The following is a 21,540-nucleotide window of genomic DNA, read 5'->3' as shown; positions in this document are numbered from 1 at the left end:
TTTCCTGGGTTGCCAGCACATCTTCCCTGCAACCTCCCCATGCCCACAGAGGAGTGGAAAGTACTTATTCTCATTATCAGCTCTTGGAATGTAGCTGCAGGAGAGGAAATGGGACTCTGGTCAGCATCTCCTGCGGTGTTTCTGCTTCTACCCAGAAGGAGCCTTCTGCCTGGGGAGGATGTGGCCCCGTGAGCAATTACCAACAGAAAAACAACCACGGGCACGCTGCTCCCACATGGTGCAATTAGCACTCTCTTGCCAAAACAGGGGGATGATGCAGCTCTCGAGCCACCTGCGTCACCTTCTGGATTTCTTCCTTGTTTCAAACAGTCATTGCTGCTTGTTTTTTAGCCAAAATAGGGGTAGAGAGGAGAGGGGTGAAGGGAGCTGCCACCCCTTGGACTGACATGGTTGGGGATCCTGGGCAGGTCCACCAAGAGAGGTGGTAAGGGACAGACACTGTGCTCCTGCATCAATCCCCCAAATTCTGCTTTTTTTTTTTTTTTCTTTTTGGTCACCGTAGTGACAGGGAAAAATGTGTTGAAAAAAATATTTATGCAAATATGTATTTCTACTTGTGGGAAATCCCAGGCCCGGGTGGGAAAACACCTCTGAGACACAAAGGAGTAAGGATGCGGTGGTGCCGGATTTCCGAGGTTGCTTGTTAATGGAGTGCTGGAGGCAGTGGGGTTTGCTTGGGCGCTGCTGAGTGCTGCAGGGTCTGGAGTGCTTCATCATCAAATGGGAGCGGAGCTGGGCACATTGAGCAACACTGCCTGGCACAGGCACAGCAGTGCAGTGCTCCTCTTGCTCCTTCTTCCCTCTTCTTTTCTTCCTCCTTCCCCCCTTTTTTTCTTGTCCTTCTTGTCCCTGTTCTTTTCCTTCTCCTTCTTTTCCCTCTTCCATTTGTCCTTCTTCCTCTTCCCCACCTCTGCCCCATTTTTAACCTCTTCTCTCTTCCTCCTTTTGCACTGCCTCTCTTTCCTCTTCTTTCCTTCTTCCTTCTTTTTATTTTTATCTTCATCTTTGTCTTTTTTTCATCTGTTTTTTCCCAGACCACAGGGCAATGCAGGCACCATTTTCCCTGCAGAAGGCAGTGTGGGACCAGACCCCAGCTGCTGTAATGGGGACAGGGATGCCATTTTGGGGAAACCACCTGCAAAGCCCCCAGGAGCTCCCAGATGGTACCAGCCCAGTCTTACACACTTCACCGTGGACCCATGGCAGTGTTCTGCTGGCCACAGAGCCAGTGCTGCTCCGGCTGTGTGTAGGGCTGGGCACTCCCAGTGCACCTGATGTAATTCAGTCACCATTGGGAATCTTCACTCTGTTTTGCAGAATCACAAGGTCTTAGGAATGGGCAGAGGCCTCTGGAAGTCACCTAATCCAACCCGCAGATAGAGCAGGTTACCTAAAAAACAGGACGTAGGCACAAACAACTCCTACAGACTATATTACCATCTCTCAGCATCACTGCACTGCTCCCCAGATATGTGTTTTGTTTGCTTGGAAGAGAATAAAGAAGTTTTGCTGAGCTTGGCTTTTCCTCTCTCTTCTTACACCAATGCAGTCACTAGGGGGAGGTAGAATTAATTTACTTACCCGGAGCTCAGCAAAGTTATGCTGCTTTGTACACTGCAGGAGTGTAGATGCAAGTAGATTTGAGTTTCTATATGAGAATACTCATATAGAAACAGCTACCAGGCAAAGAAAACAACACACAGCATGCCAGAGCTCCCCATACATCTATGTAGCAAAACATTAACAACATACAGGGCCTTACCATGCTGTTCAGCTCCTCCAGGGTTCTTCAAACCAGGTTAAATCCTTGTGGCTTTATGTTAGGGTCTGGTGAGCCCACATTTGCTGTAGGACTGAGCCCTGGGGTGGCAATGGGCAGAAAAGCTTAAAAAAAAAAAAAGAAAAAAAGGATGTATTTGTCACTGAACATCTGACAGCCTGTCAAGCTGTGACAACATAGAAGAAAGGATTTACTATTATTATTATTTATACTGAATTATGATTGACATGTTAAAGGGTACGTTGTCAAAGCCATGCATCAAGCAGCCTAATTGCCTTCTCTGTGTCGCCCCTAATGACAAGCTAGGCTACTGCTGCTGGAAGAGCTGCTGGCATCTGGTAATTTGCACACCATCACCTGGGCTGGCTGCTTGCTGCCTTGCAGTGTGTAGGCAGGGAGAGGAACCCTCCTTTCACTGAGTGCTGGGGGAATCACAGCATCCAGCCAAAGCTGGTTCAAATGTAATGGAAACACACGATTGTACACCAGGGTGCTTTCCCTCAGTCATTTGAGGGTGGTTTTTTTTTGTTTTGTTTTGTTTTATGGAGAGTGGGGAGAAAAAAGCAAGCTGGGCTCTACTTCAAGGTCACACCATCAACAATGCTTTAATTCCAGTTCCCAGCATGACATGTTTATTTGCTTGGATGGATGGAGCCTGCTCACCAAAACAGGGAGGGCAGGAAGGGTGCTGTGAGGCTAATGAGCACAGCTGGTCCTCATTCATGACAAACTAATTGTTATCAGGGGTACCTGGGCAATGTATGGGTGCATATATTGGCAAGATGGCGGAGTAAATACTCCACCTGGGAGAAGCTTGCTGGGTTGTTTAAAGGAGGAAGTGATAGTTTAGGAGGCATTTGGGCCTGGTTTTAATGTTGTGAGCCTCTACCATGAAGCTTTTAGACCTTCTGGTGTTCCTGCTCCTGGTGTCCTTGGTATGGAGACCTGTATCAGGGCTGCTGCATCCTGACTGTAGGGCTGTGGGGGTGAGTGAGGGGAGAGTATGTTGGCTACTGTGGGAGTGGTAGTGCATTGGCTGTGGCTGTTATAGTATTAGTTGGGTGACGCTGCTGCTGTTGGAGGTGGGGAGTGCTGCTAGGAAAAATGAGGTGATGAAGGGAGTGGTGTCAGTGGTCCTTGGTCTCGTGCTGTGCTAGTGCAGGTGCTGATGCTCAGGTCTGCAGTGAGGCTGTTTTCTTTTTAGGCATGCAAGTCCTACTCAGAACATCAGGATGCTAAAGCAGGTAAGGCTTAATTCTTACACTGATGTTTCTCTGTCTGTGTTACTCCTCTTTTTCCGTTCTCATTTTTGCTGGGCACATCAATCTCTGGTGTGGGAAGCCTAGAGCAGTCACCTGGCTGTGGGATGGGAAGAAGGGAGATAGAGCTGGTATAGAGCATTGGGATGTGAGGGCCCTGAGGCAGGAGATTTGGCTGATTTTAGGCAGCAATTAAAGCACGATCCAAACCATAATGGCCTTCCTGGAGGATAAACTCACTGCTGGCTTGTGGGTCTTCTAGCTTGGAGGTAGCATTTCTGGAAAATGCTGTTACTTCCCAACAAACTCAACCATGGTTGGAATGCTGATGTTTCTCAGCCTGCTGAGAGGCTTCTTGCTTGGCTGAAGCCTTGAAGCAAGAAAGGGATGTGCAGTCTTCAGGCCATCTATGCAAATAGATAGGAGAGCTTGAAGGCAATTTCTGCAAGGAAGGACTAGTCACTATCTGGCAGGTGGAGAAGAAGGAAAACCCTAACTCTGTTGTCTTTCAGGGTCAGCGTTTCCTTGGATATTGGCATATGTGCCCATGAGAAGCTGCCACAGAGTCTTGAGGGGCACATATGGGGAGTTTTCTCCTCCAGAGTATCGCAGTGATTCCCCGTTCAACTTGTGGTGTAACTGGACAATCTGGGCAGGCTCCAGGAAGCATATCATAATTTATATTCAAGGCTTTATCACACAGGAGGATTGTAACAGAAATAAAGACAAAATCCTCTTTGAAGGAGTTTCTTCACTGGTGGAAAATGATGTAGTTTATGCTTGCTGGAAGAAGGAGATGCAAGTTTTTGCCACCTTTGCTCAGGCTGTGCATGTTGTGTTGCTGAAGAGGTACTTGCCAAATTGCAGAGACACCCAGTTTAAAGGCAAGTATTACATCTTCCAGCACCAGGAACACGAATCTCCCTCCAGAGGTGCTTTGATTCCTGAAACTCTCGCTCCAAAGCCATCTAAGCAAGACAATGTTTTCCAGCCTGGATGGACAGACTACCTTGGAGGCTCTGCAACCTTGATGCCGATGGGAAGTCCAGTGAAGCTTGTCCCATACCAAGGTGCAAGTCCACAGCTCCTGGGCATGCCAGCTGCCTGCATGCAGGGCTCTGAGACACAGACAGGGCCAAGGTTCTGCCAGGAAGAGGAAGGCATAGCTGGGGGTGCCCAGTGGTTGAGCTGCACCACAAGCAGATGTGTTGCTCCAGGTTTGGGTTATACACGTGAATTTTCAAGTATGCCTTTGGAAACAACTTTGTTTGGAGCCTTGCAAGTGGTGGAGCCTTCGTTGCAGCCCACAGGCATGAGCTGGGAGAGCAGACAGTCTGTCCTGCACCCCACCCTGAGGCTGGAAGATTTGGGAGACCTCCAGTTTACTATTAAACCAACACGCACAATTCACATGGACTTGGGTGCTGATTTACAGGCTTCCTCTCCTGGCAGAAGCATTGGTACCATTGGGTGCATTGGTACCACTGTGTCCCAGGGGCTGGGTTTAAGGAAGGACAGAAACTGTGCCCAGCTGAGCACCCCAGCTGATGGAGCAGCAGGCAGTGGTGCTGTTGGCTTTGCAGGGGGCCTGATGCCCAGCCTGAGCAGCCCCTATGATGTGGTGAGTGAGGACTGCCCACAGCTGCTGCCTGAGAGAGACCAAAGCAGTTTTGGGGCTTTGCCTGTGACTCGGGCCAGGCTGGAAAGAATGAACCTCCAGCATATGGAGTTCATGGATATCTTCCCCCTGGAGAGTTCCAGGGGTGGTGTTGAGAAGAAAGTGGTGCCATGTCCCACTTTGCCATGGGACATTCTCCTGGAGCATCCTCATTCATGTGACCAGAGCCATCCTGTCCTGCAGGCAGTCCCTGTGCACCCTGGGAGCCCCCCCACAAGCACCCAAGCATGCAGCTGTCCATCTGCTGAGGAAACTCCTGCATCCTCATGGGACACACAAAGCTGCTGCTACCAGGGTGATGCTGCCTCACAGACTTGGCTGGTGGCATCCCCTAGGCCAACAGATCCAGAGCTTGCTTCCACAAGCAGATTGGAAATAATCCCTGCGCCAGTGTTCTCTCTCTCTGACCTCATTCCTATGGGCTTTGGCTCTGCCAACATTGCCCCTAAAGGACTTTTTCCCTCTGGAGAACAGCCCATGTCCAGGACTGTCCCCTCTCCACTGGCAGCTTTAGGTTTGGATCCTGTCAGCCTCAGGAGAAGGGCAGGTGTCTCACCAGGAGGACAGGAGATGGCCTCACCATTGTCTCCTCACCATCCATTGGCAGCCCCCAAAATGGGTGTAGATGTGTCCCCTGGCTACCTTGGCCCTTGGGTGAGAGAGGATGTGCTGGAAGAGGGCAGCCAGCAACGAGAAACCCCAGCTCCTGTGAGCAGTCCCTCTCCAGACTCTGTCCCAAGGCCTCGTGTGGGACCTCCTCGGGCCAAGGACCCCCTGAGTCATGGGGTGGCACCAGCTCTGCTGCAACCAGGCATGGCCACCAGTGGCAAAATGATTTCTGCCTTGCTGTCTGGGGCAGTCAAAATGCAGAAAACCATGGAAAGTCTCCAGGTGGGTGTGGGAGAGCAGAGAAATTCCTCCTTGTATGCTGCCCACTCTGATCCCCCAGCAGTCCAGTGGGAACAAATAGTTCCAAGAGGCCAGAAACTGCGGGAGGCTGCCAAAGGTCCTGCATCCAGACGTACGGAGACGCTGGGAGGACAGCCACAGAAGCACACTGGTAGGTCTCAAAATATTTCTTATTTTGGTGTGAGTCATCTTCTGAAGCTAGAACTAATTGATGAGTGACACTCCCACCAACAGTCCCAGCCTGGCAAGTGTGGGCCTGGCTGCTGGTGAGGGGCGGACTTCCAAAAATGTGATGGTCTTGGCTAAACCTCTTCTGGGAGTGAAAGCTTGCAATTCCAGCCCCCAGAGGCTGGCAGAGCAGCTGGGTCCCTGGGCTCAGCTTCAATCCCAGAGCAGAGAGTTGACTCTAGGGGTTGAAACAACACAGGGATTCTGCAACAGTAGAGAATTTGGAACAGGGTATGTATGTCCTGGGGTATACACTGATCACTGATTGTGTTTCCTTTTTGTTCATGATGTGCTAGAGCTGGGACTGCCTTGGGTGATGGAGTACTTCCCTGTTAGGAGCTGCCACGTCATCTTTCAGGATGGGTTTGGGGTGTTCTACCTCCCACTGTATGGTGACATCCAAGCCAACATCTGGTGCAACTGGACCATCTGGGCAGGCCCCCAGAAGCACATTGTCATCTACGTTCAGGGGTTCCAAAGCAATGAAGGCTGCGGAAAGAACCAGGACAAGATCATTTTCCAAGGTGTCCTCTCACGTGTGGAAACTAAGCTCGTGTATGCCTGTCACAACCAAGGTACTCTGATCTTTGCTTCACAAGCTACTGCAGTCCACGTGCTATTGTTGTCAAGAAGTGGCCCCCTAAGCAGCAAATACAAACACTTTGAAGGACAGTATTATGTATTTGGAGACTATGAAGCTGTGAGTGCTTCAGGTGGTGCTGTTGCTCCCCAAGAGCCCCTCCAGGAAACCTCTAAGGGAGAGAGCTGGAGGGCGGGGATAACACCAGGTTTGCTGCCCATGCTGAGAGCCTCCCTGAGCCCATCTACTTCATCTACTGCAGGCAAGATCCAGGCTGAGGTGGCAAGCTCAGAGAACAAGGGCCAACATCCCCCTGATCTTGTGGAAGATGCTTGGCTTGGTGCTGACCTGGGTGAGCACAGTCAGCTGCAGAGTGAAACAGAAATGGAAAGAAGCCTTACGTATGGTGACACTAAGGGGAGGGAACCCACTAAAGATGTGTTGGAGGCTCCATCAGGAGGAGGTGCTGGGCCTGAAGCTGAGCTGCCTGCCTTAGAAGTTGCAGAGGGAGATGTAGAGCTGGTGCCTGCTCCAGTCAGCACAGCCTCACCCTACTCAGCTGATGTCCCTGTCTCAGAGGTGATGTCCCAGGATGACAAAGGTGTGCCTGCTGGAGATGTGCTGTCACCAGGAGAAGGACATGAAGATCTCTTTGGTAAGCTGTGTTCTGGGTTATCTGGGGCTGAACTGGTGCTCAATGCAGCTTGATACCCATTTCTAGAGAAGCAGTACTCTATAGAGTTCTTGTTTGAAGATACTACTGTTTCCTTCAGTTGGTACCCAGTTCCTACCACATCCAAGATTGTGGAGGTGGAGTAGGCATAGGGTTACATGTTATTTCACGGATATCTATGAGACAGTGCTCCTCTTAACAGGAAGAGACTGGCTCCTAATGCCAGGGCTCTGGTTACCTGTGGAGGAGCAGCCTTTCCTCCACAACTTACACCAGAATCAGGCTGTGTATGCCCATCTTGGTGTGAAACATTGCTGGTACTCTTCTTGTGAACTGACACACCTAATGTGTGCTTTGCCCCTTGTCAGGAGGCAGAGATCAGCAGCCTGTCTCTTTTCCTTGCTCTGACAGATCTGGCTTCAGTTCTGGCATCTCTGGAGAACCGTACAGCACTGCAGTCCCTGCACCAGCCCGGAGGTAAGCAATGCAAAGACTTGAGCATGTCTTAAAGCACAGCCCTAGCTTTGGTGTGCTGGCTGGTGCTGTATGTGGCCATCCTTTGCCCATCAACTTTACAAGAGAGTGGAGTGCACTCCTTACTGGTGACCATTTGGAAGATACTTCGCACTTACCCTGGAGAAACCTGAGTTCATATGCTAAATCTGGCATAAATGCTGGGATTCTGGAGCTCTACTATTGCTGATGGTTGTTAAATACTGTTTTTGTGAGGGAGTTCTATCTTTACTTAAATACATGTGCACAATGTCTCAGGACTGTCTGGTTCCTCAGCTTTGCTTTTCAAACTAAGGAGAAGAAAAACCTGCTTATGAGAGCATTAGCAATTAAGCAGAGTTGGGTCTGTATGGTAGAGCAAACCACAGCAACGGCTTACAAAAAGGAATCAATACAGAAGGGAACTGATCTTTGAAAGGGGAGAGATTGATGAATGAATAGACTTTAAACAACAGATCTTGGTAGTGTATGTCAGCCTAGATTTAGCCAGCTGCTTGTGCTGATTCCAAATAGAGATGGGTAAGAGATGAGGGCTTCTAGGATATCACAAATTATGGTGGTGCCTTTTAGGGAGATAATTGCTGAGGAAGTTTGAGTACATTTGAATGTACGTTAATGCTTTGTGTACTCTGTTCAGAGATCAATTCCAGGATTCAACACTGAGCATTAGCTAAGATTTCTCTGCTTTTGTCAACAACTTGTTCTGCCTGATGCACGATGCCTGGAAACACTCACATGTCACTTGACAGGATTTCCTTGTTGCAGTTCTGCTGTCGCTGTCATTCTGGGCTAGCTCACTTAAGCCTGTTTGTGGACTTACCCTTGCTCAGAGCTTTCTTTTTCTTCTTTTTCTTTTCTTTTTTTCAGATGTGCTATTTGAAGTAATGACTGAAATCAAACACGAGGACTGGATCACTCCTGCTGGCAGTGAGCTCAGAAGGGATCTCCTAGAATCTATAAGAAGCCATGTAAGCCTGGGCATAGGAAGGAAAGGCAAATGCTATATCCCAAAAACTCAGCTGCTAGAGATCACGTTGTGCTCTTCATCCCAGGGATTTTCTGTTAATGTCACATGATGAGCCAGCATTTGAGCTGCTTGTGCTGGTCAAAATCCAAGGCCTAATGCTGATGCCCTGCAGGGTGCCTGTTCACAGTGATGGCGTTTAGGTGCAGAAAGGCACTGCAGAAACAGATGTGACCAGCCAAAGGTTGTAACTTGCCTCTAGAAACAGGGTGTCTTGAACACCAAGTCTAGGCGGGGTTAGATTTGTGTGTTCTCAAGTCTTGCTTTTTGGGATCCAGCCTACGGTGGGTGTAGAGCTCACCCTGCTGCCTGCTCCATAAAGCTGCCACTCACACCCTGGATGTCACCCAGCCCATCCACTCTTTCTCATCTAAATGCTTATCCTGGGGTTTCTGTTGCTTTTCCTAAACTACCTTGTCTGTCTGTGGGAGCTGAGCTAAATTTCAGCAGATAGGAGGCATTAGCAGTGTCCTAGAGAAAAGGCTCCCAGCACAGGGTTATGGGACATCTAACATGTCCTGAGTGGTTTGTGAAAGAGAAGAGCAGGATGGGAGGGAGGACTGAGAAAAGAAGTGGTTTGCTGCCATATCTGTGCCCACCAAATATCAAATCAACACTGGTCACTTGCCTTGCAGATCCAGCAGAACCTGAAGCTCTCTGCCAACAGAGTCAGTGAAATAAAGTTAAAGGAAGCCAAAAGGTATGGTTGTTGGTATGCCACCTTCTCGATAGGCATCTTTATTACCTGTGGTGCTCCTTGGATATTGGCTTCTTTCTCCTCCAGTAAAGCTGTCTCGTCACAAATTCTCTTTGCAAGAGCCTGCAGCACTGTGACCATCTGCTAATGAGTGGAAGGGGCTGTTGCAGCAGTGCTTGGCCATAGTGCCTTCCTCCTGCCTCACCCTGGGCTCTTCCTGCCACAGGACAAGCAATGCTAGCCTGCTGCTCACCTTCTGGCTACACCTCAAGCCAGAGGAGAGAAATATGTCCCTGCTGCTGCACTCCCAGCTGGGAGAGCTGCTCGGCGCTTCAGTGGGAGCGGGGAAGCTGCAACTCGTCTCGCTGCTGGTAGAAGGTGGGTGCTCTGGGCTGGCATCAGGGCCCTTTCATGCTGAGCCTGATGTGACTTCACACCTGTTTCCCATCAGATGTGAATGAGTGCAGCTCGGGAGTCAACCTGTGTGGGGAGGAGGCAGAGTGCTTCAATGGCGTGGGCACCTACCTGTGCCGCTGCAAGAAGGGCTACGAGGATCATTCTCCCACCAAGTCTGGCACCCTTTGTGTCCGTACTCCACAGTCAGGTAGATGACACAGTAATGTTCTCATACTTCTGCATGTCTCATGGTGATGGTACTGAGGAGAGAGTATGATTGTGTATGCAGTTAGTGCAAACACTGCATACATGAGTCTCTTGTGCAGCAGCATCAGCAGCCGCTGGCTCATCAGAGTGCTTCAATTTAGCAGTTCTTGCCATGTGCAGCTTTAACTGAAATCCAAACAGCCAGGTTTTTGCTACTGTGCATTACATCTTGTGCTTAAAAGTGGCTCTGCAACTGGCACCATAGCTTTAGGAAGGGGGAAGATCTGTGTCTTTGCAAGGCAATTCCCAGATTGCTGTTCTTGTAGAGGGGAAAAACAAACAAAAACCAAGCACTTCATGCTTTGGCTTCAGGAGCTTTTCAGGATTTGTGCTCGGATATATGTGGGTTGGAGGCCAACGTGGTCCCTTCTGAAGCTGAGTATCTAGGTCAGGAGGTGAGCCTTGTACTGGGAGGACAAATAGTCATCTTCTTGTCCTATGTAGGTTCTAGAAGAATCTAGTTTCAGAGGTGAGCCTAAATAGGCATCCACAAGGTGACCTGCATCAGTTAGCTGCATCAGGCTAAAATACTGCTGCTTGTTTAGTGTAATTAAGTGCATCCTCTCCCACAAGCTTCTGAAAGCTGAATGCGAGCCTGCAGTCTAATTGCATTTCTCATTTGTTCTCTCAGCTCCAAATTCATTGACATGTTCCACCATCAAAGCCTATCCAGACTGGTTAGGTATAGCGTTATGCTAATGTTTTATAAATGCATATTTATCTTTGGGGTCCCTGTGTGCCTGTAGGGGAATGGCAGCAGGTTACCAAGCCTCCATGCAGCTCCACGCGAGTTCAGCAATAGCTCTGTTGGGGAACACCCATGGACTGGCCCTTGGTTTAAACGTTTCTTTGGGGTGGTGGTTTGGGAGGGGTGCTCTGCCAACCCCAACTCAGGCCTTGGCTCTTCTGACAGGTTTGGGCTTCCTGCTCCGCCATGCTGACATCCTGGTGGGAGCAGCCATCACAGGCAGCCTGGCGCTGCTGGTGGCTGCTGGAGCCCTGTGCTGGGCAAAATGGCGGAGACGGCATCCGGGCAGGGCCCTGGGGCCTGAGGAGCCACCAGAGCAGGCTGCGGAGGAGCCGCCAGTGATAGAACTGCGGGACCTGGGGGACTGCCTGCGTCTCGACCCCTTTCAGCTGAAACTGAGGGCGAGGCCTCCTGAGTGGCTGTGGGGGGCTCGGGCACACCATGGCCAGACCTACAGAGTCTTCCTGGAGCAGTCACCCCCACTCTAGGGCGGCCCTCATTACTTGTGCAGTCAGTGCTGGCTGTGCAGGATCTCCTTGTGTGTTTTATGGCCCACTGCTCTCCCCCAGCCTTTCTCGTTTTTGTCACTTACTATTTTTAAATGCTTGCTCCCCTTTGGAAGCAAATGCTCTCTGTATTTTCTCCCCCTTACCCTGCTTGAGATTTGTGCAGACCTGTTAGCATGTAATAATTAAACACTTCTTTCTTTTTTTTTTTTTAAAGAAAATGAATGTTTCAGTGCTTAATTTAGGAAATTAAAGATTAGCCTTGCACCTGTGCTCAGGTATGCTGCTTTCCTCTGCCCATCATGCAGAGCCTCGTGGGAGCCAGGGCATGGCTTGCAGCCACGTTGGAGCCCTCAGCCTCTTGCAGCCTGGTTGAGGAACACACCAGGCCTGACTTCGAGGTCCTGGAGATGCTACTGGCCTTCCTGAGGAATGGATACAGCACTTTTATAATGCTTACATGAATCCTGATTGCTGAGATGCCAGCTGCGAAGAGCACCAAGCATCACCCTATCCTCCTGGCTGGCAGTACGGTGCAGTTGTATCCTGGGCTTTTAACTTCCTTATCTTTCCTTGCCAGGGCTTGTAAAAAGTAATTTTAATAACCTTTTTTTTCCTTTTGGGAAGTGTGTAAGTGGCATGGCGGCAAACATCCCACTGGAGGGCACTGTCGGCTACTGAAAACCTAATGCAGGATCCTCTGACCAGCTGAGCTGGGGCTGCCAGATGTGGGCCACAGTTGCAGGGGGCCTCGGCGCAGCCTCTGGGCCAGCTCTTTGGGTTTGTTGACCCAATTTCTCTGAGGGCTGCGGATATGGAGGCTGAAGGATGTGTGCTCCCATCACAGTCTCATCCAAAAGCTGGGGTGCTGGTGGAACCCCTGCCTGCAGAGTGAAGTCCTCAGCCCCAGCTGATTTTAGTGCTCTTTGGCACTGTCTGGGTTTGGTTAACAACAGGCAGAGACACAAGCAGCTCTCAAAGATGTTTTGCTTGTTGCTTCCTTTGCAGTACATATGGGCAATCAGCAAACCATGTGTAGAAAACACTCAGTGAAAGCTAAGTATGTTGTGAATAGAAGAGAATTGAATGCTAGCATCTCCCTGGGAAGCAAGTAAGTGTGTGTAATTTTCCATCATAAAGAAGGAAACCATCAACGTGTCTGTATTTGCACAGTATGTGCTTGTGTTCCCTGCTGAGGTCGAAGAACGCAGTGGGGGCAAAATTAATATTGCACTTGCTGTTGAGAAATGAACTTTCTCAGCCTTGCGAGAAATTGGGTATTAAAAGCTGGGAAAGATGCAGATCAGTCTTTCCTGCCCTCTCTGCATCCTGTGGCCTTACATTGAGCCCCTCTCCTTGGAACTCATCCTGTACCAAACCAGGGCCCTCTCTTCCCCTCTCAGCTCTGCTACAGCTCCTTTCAGGTTGGGTGTACAGGTGCCTGTGTTCCTCCATCTGCACTGTGGGGAAGCCCAGGGAGAAAACTTCCTTGTACATGATCTTGTTGTTTTGTCTGGCACAAGATGGTTCCTGGTCATGTTCCTTGGCATTCTTGCTCAAGGGGAGGTTGTGCCCCCCACTCTTCTCTTTTGTTGTTGCATGTATCTACGATATGGTGAATGTGAATTGTTCAAAAGAAAAATCTGATCTAGGCTGTGCTATTCCCAGCCCTGTCTGTAGTAGCATGGTTAATAAGCAGATTGCAAAGAGTTATGTTACTGCAGAGTGCAGCTGGGACTTCTGGCAGTTACATGAAATTATCATCGTGCTCTTAATGTTTCAGCCCTGCTCCAGCTACGATGTGTGTCCTTGGTGATACTGCGTTGCACCACAGTGGTCATAAACCTGTAGGCAGAGCTGGTGCTTCCCCCTAAGCTCACAATGGGGCAGCATGAACCCAGGGGCATGGGTCAAGAATGAAGGCATGAGGATGGATGTCTGTGTGCTGCAAAAGGCGCCTGCTCTGCCAAAATCTTCCTCATCTGCAGTGGAGTGAATTAATAGACAATAAAATGAGGCAAAAAGTAAATCTGCTGGGTCTGTAAATCTGAATTCTTGCATTGCAGGCTGGGATTGACTAGAAGCTATTCTGCTTCTGCCATCCAAAATGGATTTGTCATCTCTCTGTGCAGCACTGGGCTAGCTCACAGCCCTGGGCCATATGAAATGACATGCTCAGTGGATTTATGGGCTGTGAGGTGCGATTTTTTTGCAGTAGAAACCATTCCCTCATGTATTATCGGTGATCTATTGCAGAGTGTGCAGAGGTTTGGGAGAGCCTGTGATTAACTTGGAAGCAGGGAGGTGTCCTGGGGGGAGCAATGGGGAATGTCAGCTGATTTTTTTTCATTAAAGAGAGTCACGGAACCCTGGTTGAACTTGTTCTTCCAAAATGCTTCAAGCTTCAAAGCAGGTAGGGGAAGGCCTCATCTGGCTGTAGAGCTCAGGTCTGAATTGCAGAACTGGGGGAGAAGACACGGAGGCGCTTCCTGATGGGGCATCCTTCACCTTATCCCCCATCATCTGCCTGACCAGAAAAGCCAGCAAATAGAGATCTGCTTGGTCCTGCAGTGGCAATGACTGGCACCTCAGTGAAAGTGAGAAAAATAATAAGCAGCAATGCAAGGGGCTGCTTGCTTGGATGTATAGACTGAGCTGCACATGGAAAGGTTCCAGCCCCCAACATCACAGGCTTCCAGTGCATCACCTCTGCTAGCACTGCAGAAGGCAGAAACAAAAACAAAGGGTGAAACCTAAGAGAAAAGGCAATATTGCTGTTTTTCAAAAATGCAGTCTACTGTGGGACTGGGAGGGTGATGGAAATGATGGAAAGGTTTGGGGAGGCTCCTGGATGAAAAGCTTTAGGATTGGCATGACTTAAAGAGGAAAGAAACAACGCTGTGGGAGTGATAACATGCATCAGACTGGCTTCTCTCATGCTGCTGGAATGAGGGGATGAAAAATAATCTGAAAAAGCAAACCTTAAACTCATAACAGAAATGCTCTTTTTCAATCGTGTGTAATGGGGCGGTGGAGCTCACTGGCAGCAGATGCAGCTGAGAGCAAGTCCTATGTGTCCCAGTGGTTCTTAGCATGGACAGCAGATGAAGACAGCTTCCTGCTTCAAGCCACAGATCTTGGGAATTGGGAAGAGGTTTCTTTACGTAACAGAGCAAACCACGGGAGGCTGGTGGGGTCAATGCTGGCATCTACAGGAAGCAGGAAGGTGGCCAAATTACCAAAAAATGGAGGGAAGATGTTGCTTTACCTGCAGGAACATTACAGCTTTGCATCTGAAGCGGAGCTGAGCTTTCGGTGAAGCCACCACATGGTGTGGGCTTGTGGATGGGTGGTGATGAAGGAGAAAAGCTGCAACATGCAGCTGAGAATCATCATGCTATAATGTGTGGTGGATGTGCTGGGCATAGATATGTCTGCTGCAGCGTAAATTAACTAGGCAGTGTAGAGTAATGAAGCTTGCTCAGCGGCAAAAACACAGTGCCCTTCTGCTATATATCTAAAAACCTGTTCTCCTCTCCCCTGTGTCTTCATCAGCAAGAGATGCTACCCACCTCACTCTGTAGCTATCATGATACAGCACATGAGAGTTTGATTTCTTCATTAGCACTGCTGTCACATACCTGGTTATTACCTGCAGGTGTGTGTGTGCAAGCACAGAATCTGCTGAGACAGAGTAGAGCAGCTTGCTTTGTGATGGTGAGGAGTGCTGTCTAAACAGTGAGTTTCCCTGGAAGGAGGCAGTGCACACTGTAAGTTGGGACTGTTCCCGGAGCATCTTAACTTGTAAGTGATTAACTGTTAATTATTATGCTATAAATTACTTAATATATGAGTACTCTTCACAGCATCTATTGTACCCTATGACATCTGTATGAAATACACATAATTACTGATGCTGAGATGAAATTATAGTTCTTCCACCAAATTCTTGCACAGCCACTGGTGCTGGGTGCTGCAGGCAGTGCCACCATGTGCCACTTTGTCCCCACATCCAGTGGTCCTTCTGAGTTACTCCATAAGCTTCCACAGAGAGTTCAGGTGGAACACCTCCCCTACGAGGACAAGCTGTGAGAGCTGGGGCTGTGCAGCCTAGAGAAGAGAAGGCTCTGGGGAGACCTGGGAGTGGCCCTTCAAAATCTAAAGGGGGCTGTAAGAAGGAAAGGGACAGACTCTTCAGCAGAGTCTGCTGTGACAGGACAAGGGGAAATGGTTTCAAACTAAAAGAGGGGAGGATTTAGGTTGGAAGTAGGGATGCTTTTTACAGTAAGGGTGGTGAGGCACTGGCACAGGTTGTCCAGAGATGTGGTGGGTGCCCCATCCTTGGAGACATCCATGTCAGGCTGGATGGGGCTCTGAGCACCTGATGGAGCTGTGGGTGTCCCTGCTTGCTGCAGGAGTGTTGGACTAGATAGCCTTTAAGGGTCCCTTCCATCTCAAAAGATTTTATGATTCTCTGAAATACTGCCCTACCAGTGTGGCTCTATGAGCTGAACAACCTACACACTAAGCTCTTTGCAGCTGGATTGAAAAAAAAAATCTCTTGCAAAACATCTTGGTTGCATCCCAATTTTGTTTTCAAATATTTCTGCTTTTTAAAGCTTTAATAGTTAAAGCCACAAGGAAGAGCATGTTCTCCTGGTAGGGTACTTGAGTTCAAGATGTTTCTCCTGTGACCTAACTTTGTTTACAGCCCTGAAGAGGGAGAGGAGGAGTCTCTTGACTGAGATCATCAAAATATTTGTGCTGGTATGTGTGTTTTAGACCTGCCTTGAAATTATTCAAACTAATTGCTGCTTGAATTGCTGTGGATATTTGAGATCTAATGTCCCCCTTCCCCCAGTTCTTGTTGGCCTGGCTTGCAGTAATTTTCTGCGGACCTGTGTAATCCTGGGTTTGGATGTTTTCAGCTGTTTTGGGGGGGTATGTAGTGCTCTAGGTTTGCTCAGACACAGAAGGGGAAGCAGGGATGGAAATACAGCAGGAGAACATTTGCATGTTGCATGTTGCTGAGTTGCTTAATAAGTGCAACAGCTTAAACTTATTTAAGAGGTTTTCTAAAATATTGAGTCTAAATGCTTCTCTTAAGGGTTGGCTGCACATCTGAAGATACATTGCAGTAAATATGTGGTTGATAGTGTTAAGCATAGTGGGATTTTGGTCTCAGTTTCCACACTAAAACCACATAATCGCTGTGACAACGTGCACTGTTATTTGAAGACTTTGATGTTCAACTCATGTACGTCCCCCAGCCCTGCAAGGGGGCTGCAGCACAGTTTGCAATGTCACTATCTCTTAGTGCTCTGGAGACAATGCTAGTTTAGATTGTGGAGAACACCTGACAGGGCTTCCAGGGTACAACCTGGGAGCTTTAAAAGAGGTCAGATTGCATCTTCTGAAGGTGGTACTTGAAGCTTTTTAGAAATGGAAGATGCCAGCCTCCCACGTACACCGTGACAAACTAGAAAGTTTTGACAAGGGCTTCTTGTTCGGTTTGCTAGGGATGTGCTACTTAAAGTCCAGGTCTATGTGCTCTTGATTTCTCCCAGCTGTAGAGGAGGAGAAAAATAATCCCTTTCCTATCCTAACTAGCTGATGGTATGCTAAGTTACACCCACATACTCTGCCTCTCCCCGTTGACTGGTCTGGAAGCAGGCTGCTTTCCATTTTCAGAGGAATAAAGAAGCCTGGGATAATGATTTCAGGTGACCCAGGAAAGCTCAGCAGCAATAAAACCCAGTCCGCTGAAACTGAATGCTTGCTCTCCTGCCACAGCTTCTTGATGCACTGTAAAGGATCAGGAAGCTATCAGCAAGGATAATGAGCCCCAGATAGTACAACAGGGATTTCTTACATTGCTAGCAAGAGAAAATGCTGGCCCGCCCCTCTGCTGGCAGAAAACAGGATTGAAGGTATTTCCAACAATTGTTTTTCTTCTGAACCGTTCCAGGCAACAGCATCCATGTGAGTGTACACTGCTGACAGTAAAGGCAATGCTTTGATTTTCATTAGTTTTCAAAGCATACTGATGCAGCAGGAGAGAAAATGAAACCATAACAATTGCTCGGAATACAGCTTTGAAAAGCACTGTTCACATGTTTAACATATGAAAACCATACATAACTGAGAGCAGGAGCAAACTAGATGTTAGATGGCCTGTGGGATATTAATGATATATATTAAATGGGTGCTAAGCAACAGTGCTGTCACAGCAAAGCTGTGCGTGTTGGCATGTGCACCCAAGCTGAGACAGCAAACCAGTTTTATGTGACTGTTCTGCAGATGAACAGCATAGGGTTTTATGTAGGGCTGAACCACATGTGCCTGGAAAAGTGTCTAATTCCTATATGAACATGGGAAATGCTGTATAATTAATTTTTTTTCATGTGGAATGGTGATCTGATGGCATACATGTGGTAAGCAGGGCTGGCCTGAAAGTCTTCCAGTGTTTGGAGGAGAATGGTCCATCAGCCTTCAGACCTGTGCTGACACTTATTTACCAACTCAAAGTGTCTCCAAATGCTGTGTGATTTCTCTGATTACCAACCCTCTAACAATGAAGAAGGGGAAATTATTTGTTATCTAACCACTTATTTAGGCAGGTGATGGGCAGAACTTTTATCTGACTGAGATGTTCAAAGGAGGGTGGCCTTTCTGCTCTGGTCATGATGTTCAGCTGTAAACCTGGCAGTTGCAGTGTCAAGGCTGTTGGGAGAAGGACACCTGATTTCTCACTCAGGTGGGATGATGCACCTCCTCAGCTGCATGTGCTTGCTCTGCTTTGCATTCATTTTGCAGTAGTAGCGTGAAAGTAAGTTTGATGCAGAGGTCCGGCTTCAGCTCCTGTCACAGCTGGTGACTGCAAAGGGCTAGAATATTGGCAACTGGCTGCAAGCCAGCATTAAAACATTCAAGCTGCTGGCTGCCTGATTAATTGCCAGCAATAGAGCCTCAGCAGCCTACAACAGTGGCAGCTGGCCATACGGTGAAATTAAAAACACAAACAAACCCTTCCTTGAATCCCCACGAGAGTCCATTTTTTTGTCAGAGTTTTAATACCAGTTAATATTCTTATTGACAGGGCAACAGCATCAGTGTTTGCATGTGTGCCAAGGAACCCCTCCGGTCCCAAAGCTGCCTTGTGCTGGGGAGTGGCTTTGGGATGGGAGCAGTGAGCACTCGGCAAGGCGGGTGGGAACTTGCTGGCAAAAGTGCAAGTAAGAGCTGTCCTGCTGCTCCCTTGCCTTTCTGAACCAGCATCAGTCCTTTAGCAACGTGCAGTTAAAAGCTATACTGAGAAACATGAACATGGCCATACGTGTTGCAGGTAATGTTTAGGACAAAATTATCCAGAACATTCTAAACAATCCCTTGCAGACTATTCCTTTCTTATTTTTATTTCTCAAACTCCCCTTGTAACTGTGTATTTCATGCTTAGTGTTTCTGAAAAAAGAAATGTGTATATCAGTATTCAATAACAAAGTTATCCAGAGCTCTCCTTTATTTAAGTCTTCCTAAAACGATCTTAATACAATAACTGAGGTTTTATTGTGTCACATTTCATCATTGCTGACTGCGGCCAGCCTGGCTAATCCTTTTGCTGCTGCCTTATTGGTATTTTCATAATACGCTGTTTTCCATTCTACTTTCATGACTTTTAGGACTTCTTATTCTTCCCTAGTTGGAAGAAATTTGCAGCTGCACTCTGTGCTTGCTCAGACTGACAGGTGATTGCACACACAGACAGGTAGGTAGTTAACATTGGGTTGAGAGCCTCTGCATAGGTGTTAAGGGATAAGCAAATAAAGTGGATGACATTGTGGGAGTCTGCTATAGGCCACCCAGCCAGGATGACAGCAACAATGAATTATTCTTTAAGTAAGGGATATCTCTAGATTGGCTGCTCTTGTCCTTGTGGGTGACTTCAACCTGCTTTCCTGGGGCATAAATTATGGTTGATTCTTTTCTCCTAAGAAAGAATGCCCCAAAGAATTGTTTTTAATCGTCAGTTCCTGCCGCATACCCAGGAGCAGAGAGTCAAGACAATCACGATGATGTTGCTTTTTTGATTTTTTAATAATTCCTATTGCTAGACAAGAGTTGTGTGTATGTAGTTGAAATGCTCGTTTCCTTGCTTTTATTCTTACTACAGTTCTGTGTATCTTGTGTAGAGGTGGAATTTTTTTCTCTTTTCTATTATTTTCTATTGGAGATTATACACATGTATGTTTTCAGGCACAGGGTAATGGTAATTTAGTGGCTGCTAGAATGAGACCTCTTATTTCTTTTGGTGTTTGGTGTCATTAGTTTAAAAAAAAAACAACTTGAAATCTGTGGGCAGGGTTGCCGTTCAGTAGATCAGGTACTTGATCAGGTTGCTCTGGATCCCATCCAGCTTGGGCAGCTTGTGCTAGTGCCCCACCACCTTCCAAATTTCATCCTAATATCTAATCTAAATCTCAGTTTCCTCTTTAAGCAACTGGGTATTAGTAGCTGCATGGAAAAGGACAGGCTGTTCAAAGCTCCAGCCTACCACAGACTTTCTCTGTGTGAAGTTATATGAAATAAATCCCCCTAGTATTTGCAGTATGAGTGACTGGGCACGAGTATATCCAATGTTCTTCTCACCTTAATGAATTCAGCTTAGGGCGTGGCTTGAATAAACTGAAACATGGTAATTAAACAGGGTTCAAACATTTTTGCTTGCATTTTTGACTCGGAAATAGCACGGCTTTACAAATGTGAATGGAGAAGGGTCTTTTCTGTCCCTTAAAGAAAAACAGTGGCTTCTTTCATAGGCTGCAGGAACTTCTTCCCTAGCACTGGATGCTCAAGGGAAGTCACTAATACTTCCTCAATCCACCTGGGAAGCCATAGGTTTTAGCATGGTCATTTTTGTAGCTGTCTGCCAGATTTGTTCTGCTTTCCTCTGTGGTTTCCCTGTTATGCTCATGTTTCTTGGCTAGTATATGTTTCCCAAACGTGATCTTTCTATTACCTTCAAACCTTGGATCATCTGAAGTAGTAGGTGTTTTTCATAACAAGCATAAGTTGTATTTATTCAGTGAACATGGATTTGTATCCTGTAAGCTCCTGCTTAGCTTGTGGAATAACGTTTCCCCTGAACCCTGTAAGATTTCAAGACAGTAATTCAGCACATTTGTTTCCTTAATAAATTCTCTACTTTTTCAGAGGCATCTAATATCAGCATATTCATTTTCCCCATGCTTCTTGAACCTATTTATTGTTAGTTTTTTTTCTTGGCCTTACCAGTTGACCCTTATATAGTGATTTACCTGCCTACAATAGAATACCTCTTTATCTGCCATCTGATCTTTGTCCTAGAGAAGCAAAATTTTGTTTTTCAAAATAAATGATGTCTGAAGCCTTACCTAGCTATCAAATATTACTACTGACTATCTTAACAGACTGAGTAATGGTGCTGATTCTACCAGCTTCATTAACTGCTTAAATTTAGATTAAAGCTAACTCCATTCTAGTTCATAAGAGACAACGGCAAGAGTGAAATGTATGAGTAGAGTGAATTATAGAAAGGTCATTGCTGCACCCTTTCTTCTACAAACTGTCTGGTTTTATCAAATCTGTCCCTTATCTCAAGTCTGCCTTATCGCATCTGCCTAAGCAAGGTACACAAGTGAAGCTTCTCCCAAATTTAATTTCCCTTTCTCAGAAGTCCAACCTACTATTTAAAAAAATAATAATAATCCTTTTACAATGTCCATTTCTGACAAGGAATACATGCTGACTCTCAGCAGCAATGCCCTTGAATGAAAATAATCCATCTTCAAATTGATCAGTAATCTAAAAATAGAATTTTAAGGCAATATGCCGGTACTTCATCTTTAGTTAAAGGAAGAATGTCAGTGCAAATTTCCTTTCAGACTGTCTGTTGACCTTTCCTAACAGTAAACTTGCTGCAGTAATATAAATGCAGGGTTTAGTTCTTCACAGATTTCTGCCATTCAAAGATCTCCCTAGTGAAGGGGAACATACTGATTTAGATTATTAAAAAAACAACAGTGGTTCTCTGTGCAAATTGCAATGTGACAAAAAGGTGCTATGGTACAGCTTACTTTCAAAACTGTCTAGATGCTATTCGGCTTTGTGATGAACTTACACCGCAGTTCCCAATGTTTTTAAGCTTCCTCCCTTTTGTAGAGGAGAAAAAAAACACTGAAAACTTTTGCTTCCCAACAACCTGCTCTGCTGCATCTCCCATTCT

General features: G+C 47.2%; 1 protein-coding gene across 2 annotated transcripts; it reads left to right on the top strand.

Moving 5' to 3' along the window:
• The first annotated feature begins 2,500 nt into the window (after positions 1 to 2,500).
• Positions 2,501 to 11,490, top strand: LOC116232600 (uncharacterized). 2 transcript variants are annotated; one of them, XM_031599082.2, is made up of 10 exons: positions 2,501 to 2,787; positions 3,006 to 3,045; positions 3,573 to 5,798; positions 6,172 to 7,110; positions 7,540 to 7,605; positions 8,509 to 8,609; positions 9,301 to 9,365; positions 9,589 to 9,740; positions 9,814 to 9,966; positions 10,939 to 11,490. In XM_031599082.2, exons 1-10 carry the CDS (start codon positions 2,692 to 2,694, stop codon positions 11,259 to 11,261), a joined length of 4,161 nt encoding a protein of 1,386 aa, XP_031454942.2. In that variant the 5' UTR covers positions 2,501 to 2,691; the 3' UTR covers positions 11,262 to 11,490. The 2 variants fall into 2 exon arrangements, with proteins under 2 accessions (XP_031454942.2, XP_031454950.2); XM_031599090.2 differs by having other exon boundaries at positions 2,502 to 2,736.
• Positions 11,491 to 21,540: the final 10,050 nt, after the last annotated feature.

This window comes from Phasianus colchicus, chromosome 2 (assembly GCF_987193195.1).
Source record: "Phasianus colchicus chromosome 2, bPhaCol1.hap1.1, whole genome shotgun sequence".
Lineage (NCBI taxonomy): Eukaryota > Metazoa > Chordata > Aves > Galliformes > Phasianidae > Phasianus > Phasianus colchicus.
The sequence above is the reverse complement of the archived record's forward strand: the minus strand, read 5'-3'. Positions and strand labels throughout refer to the sequence as shown.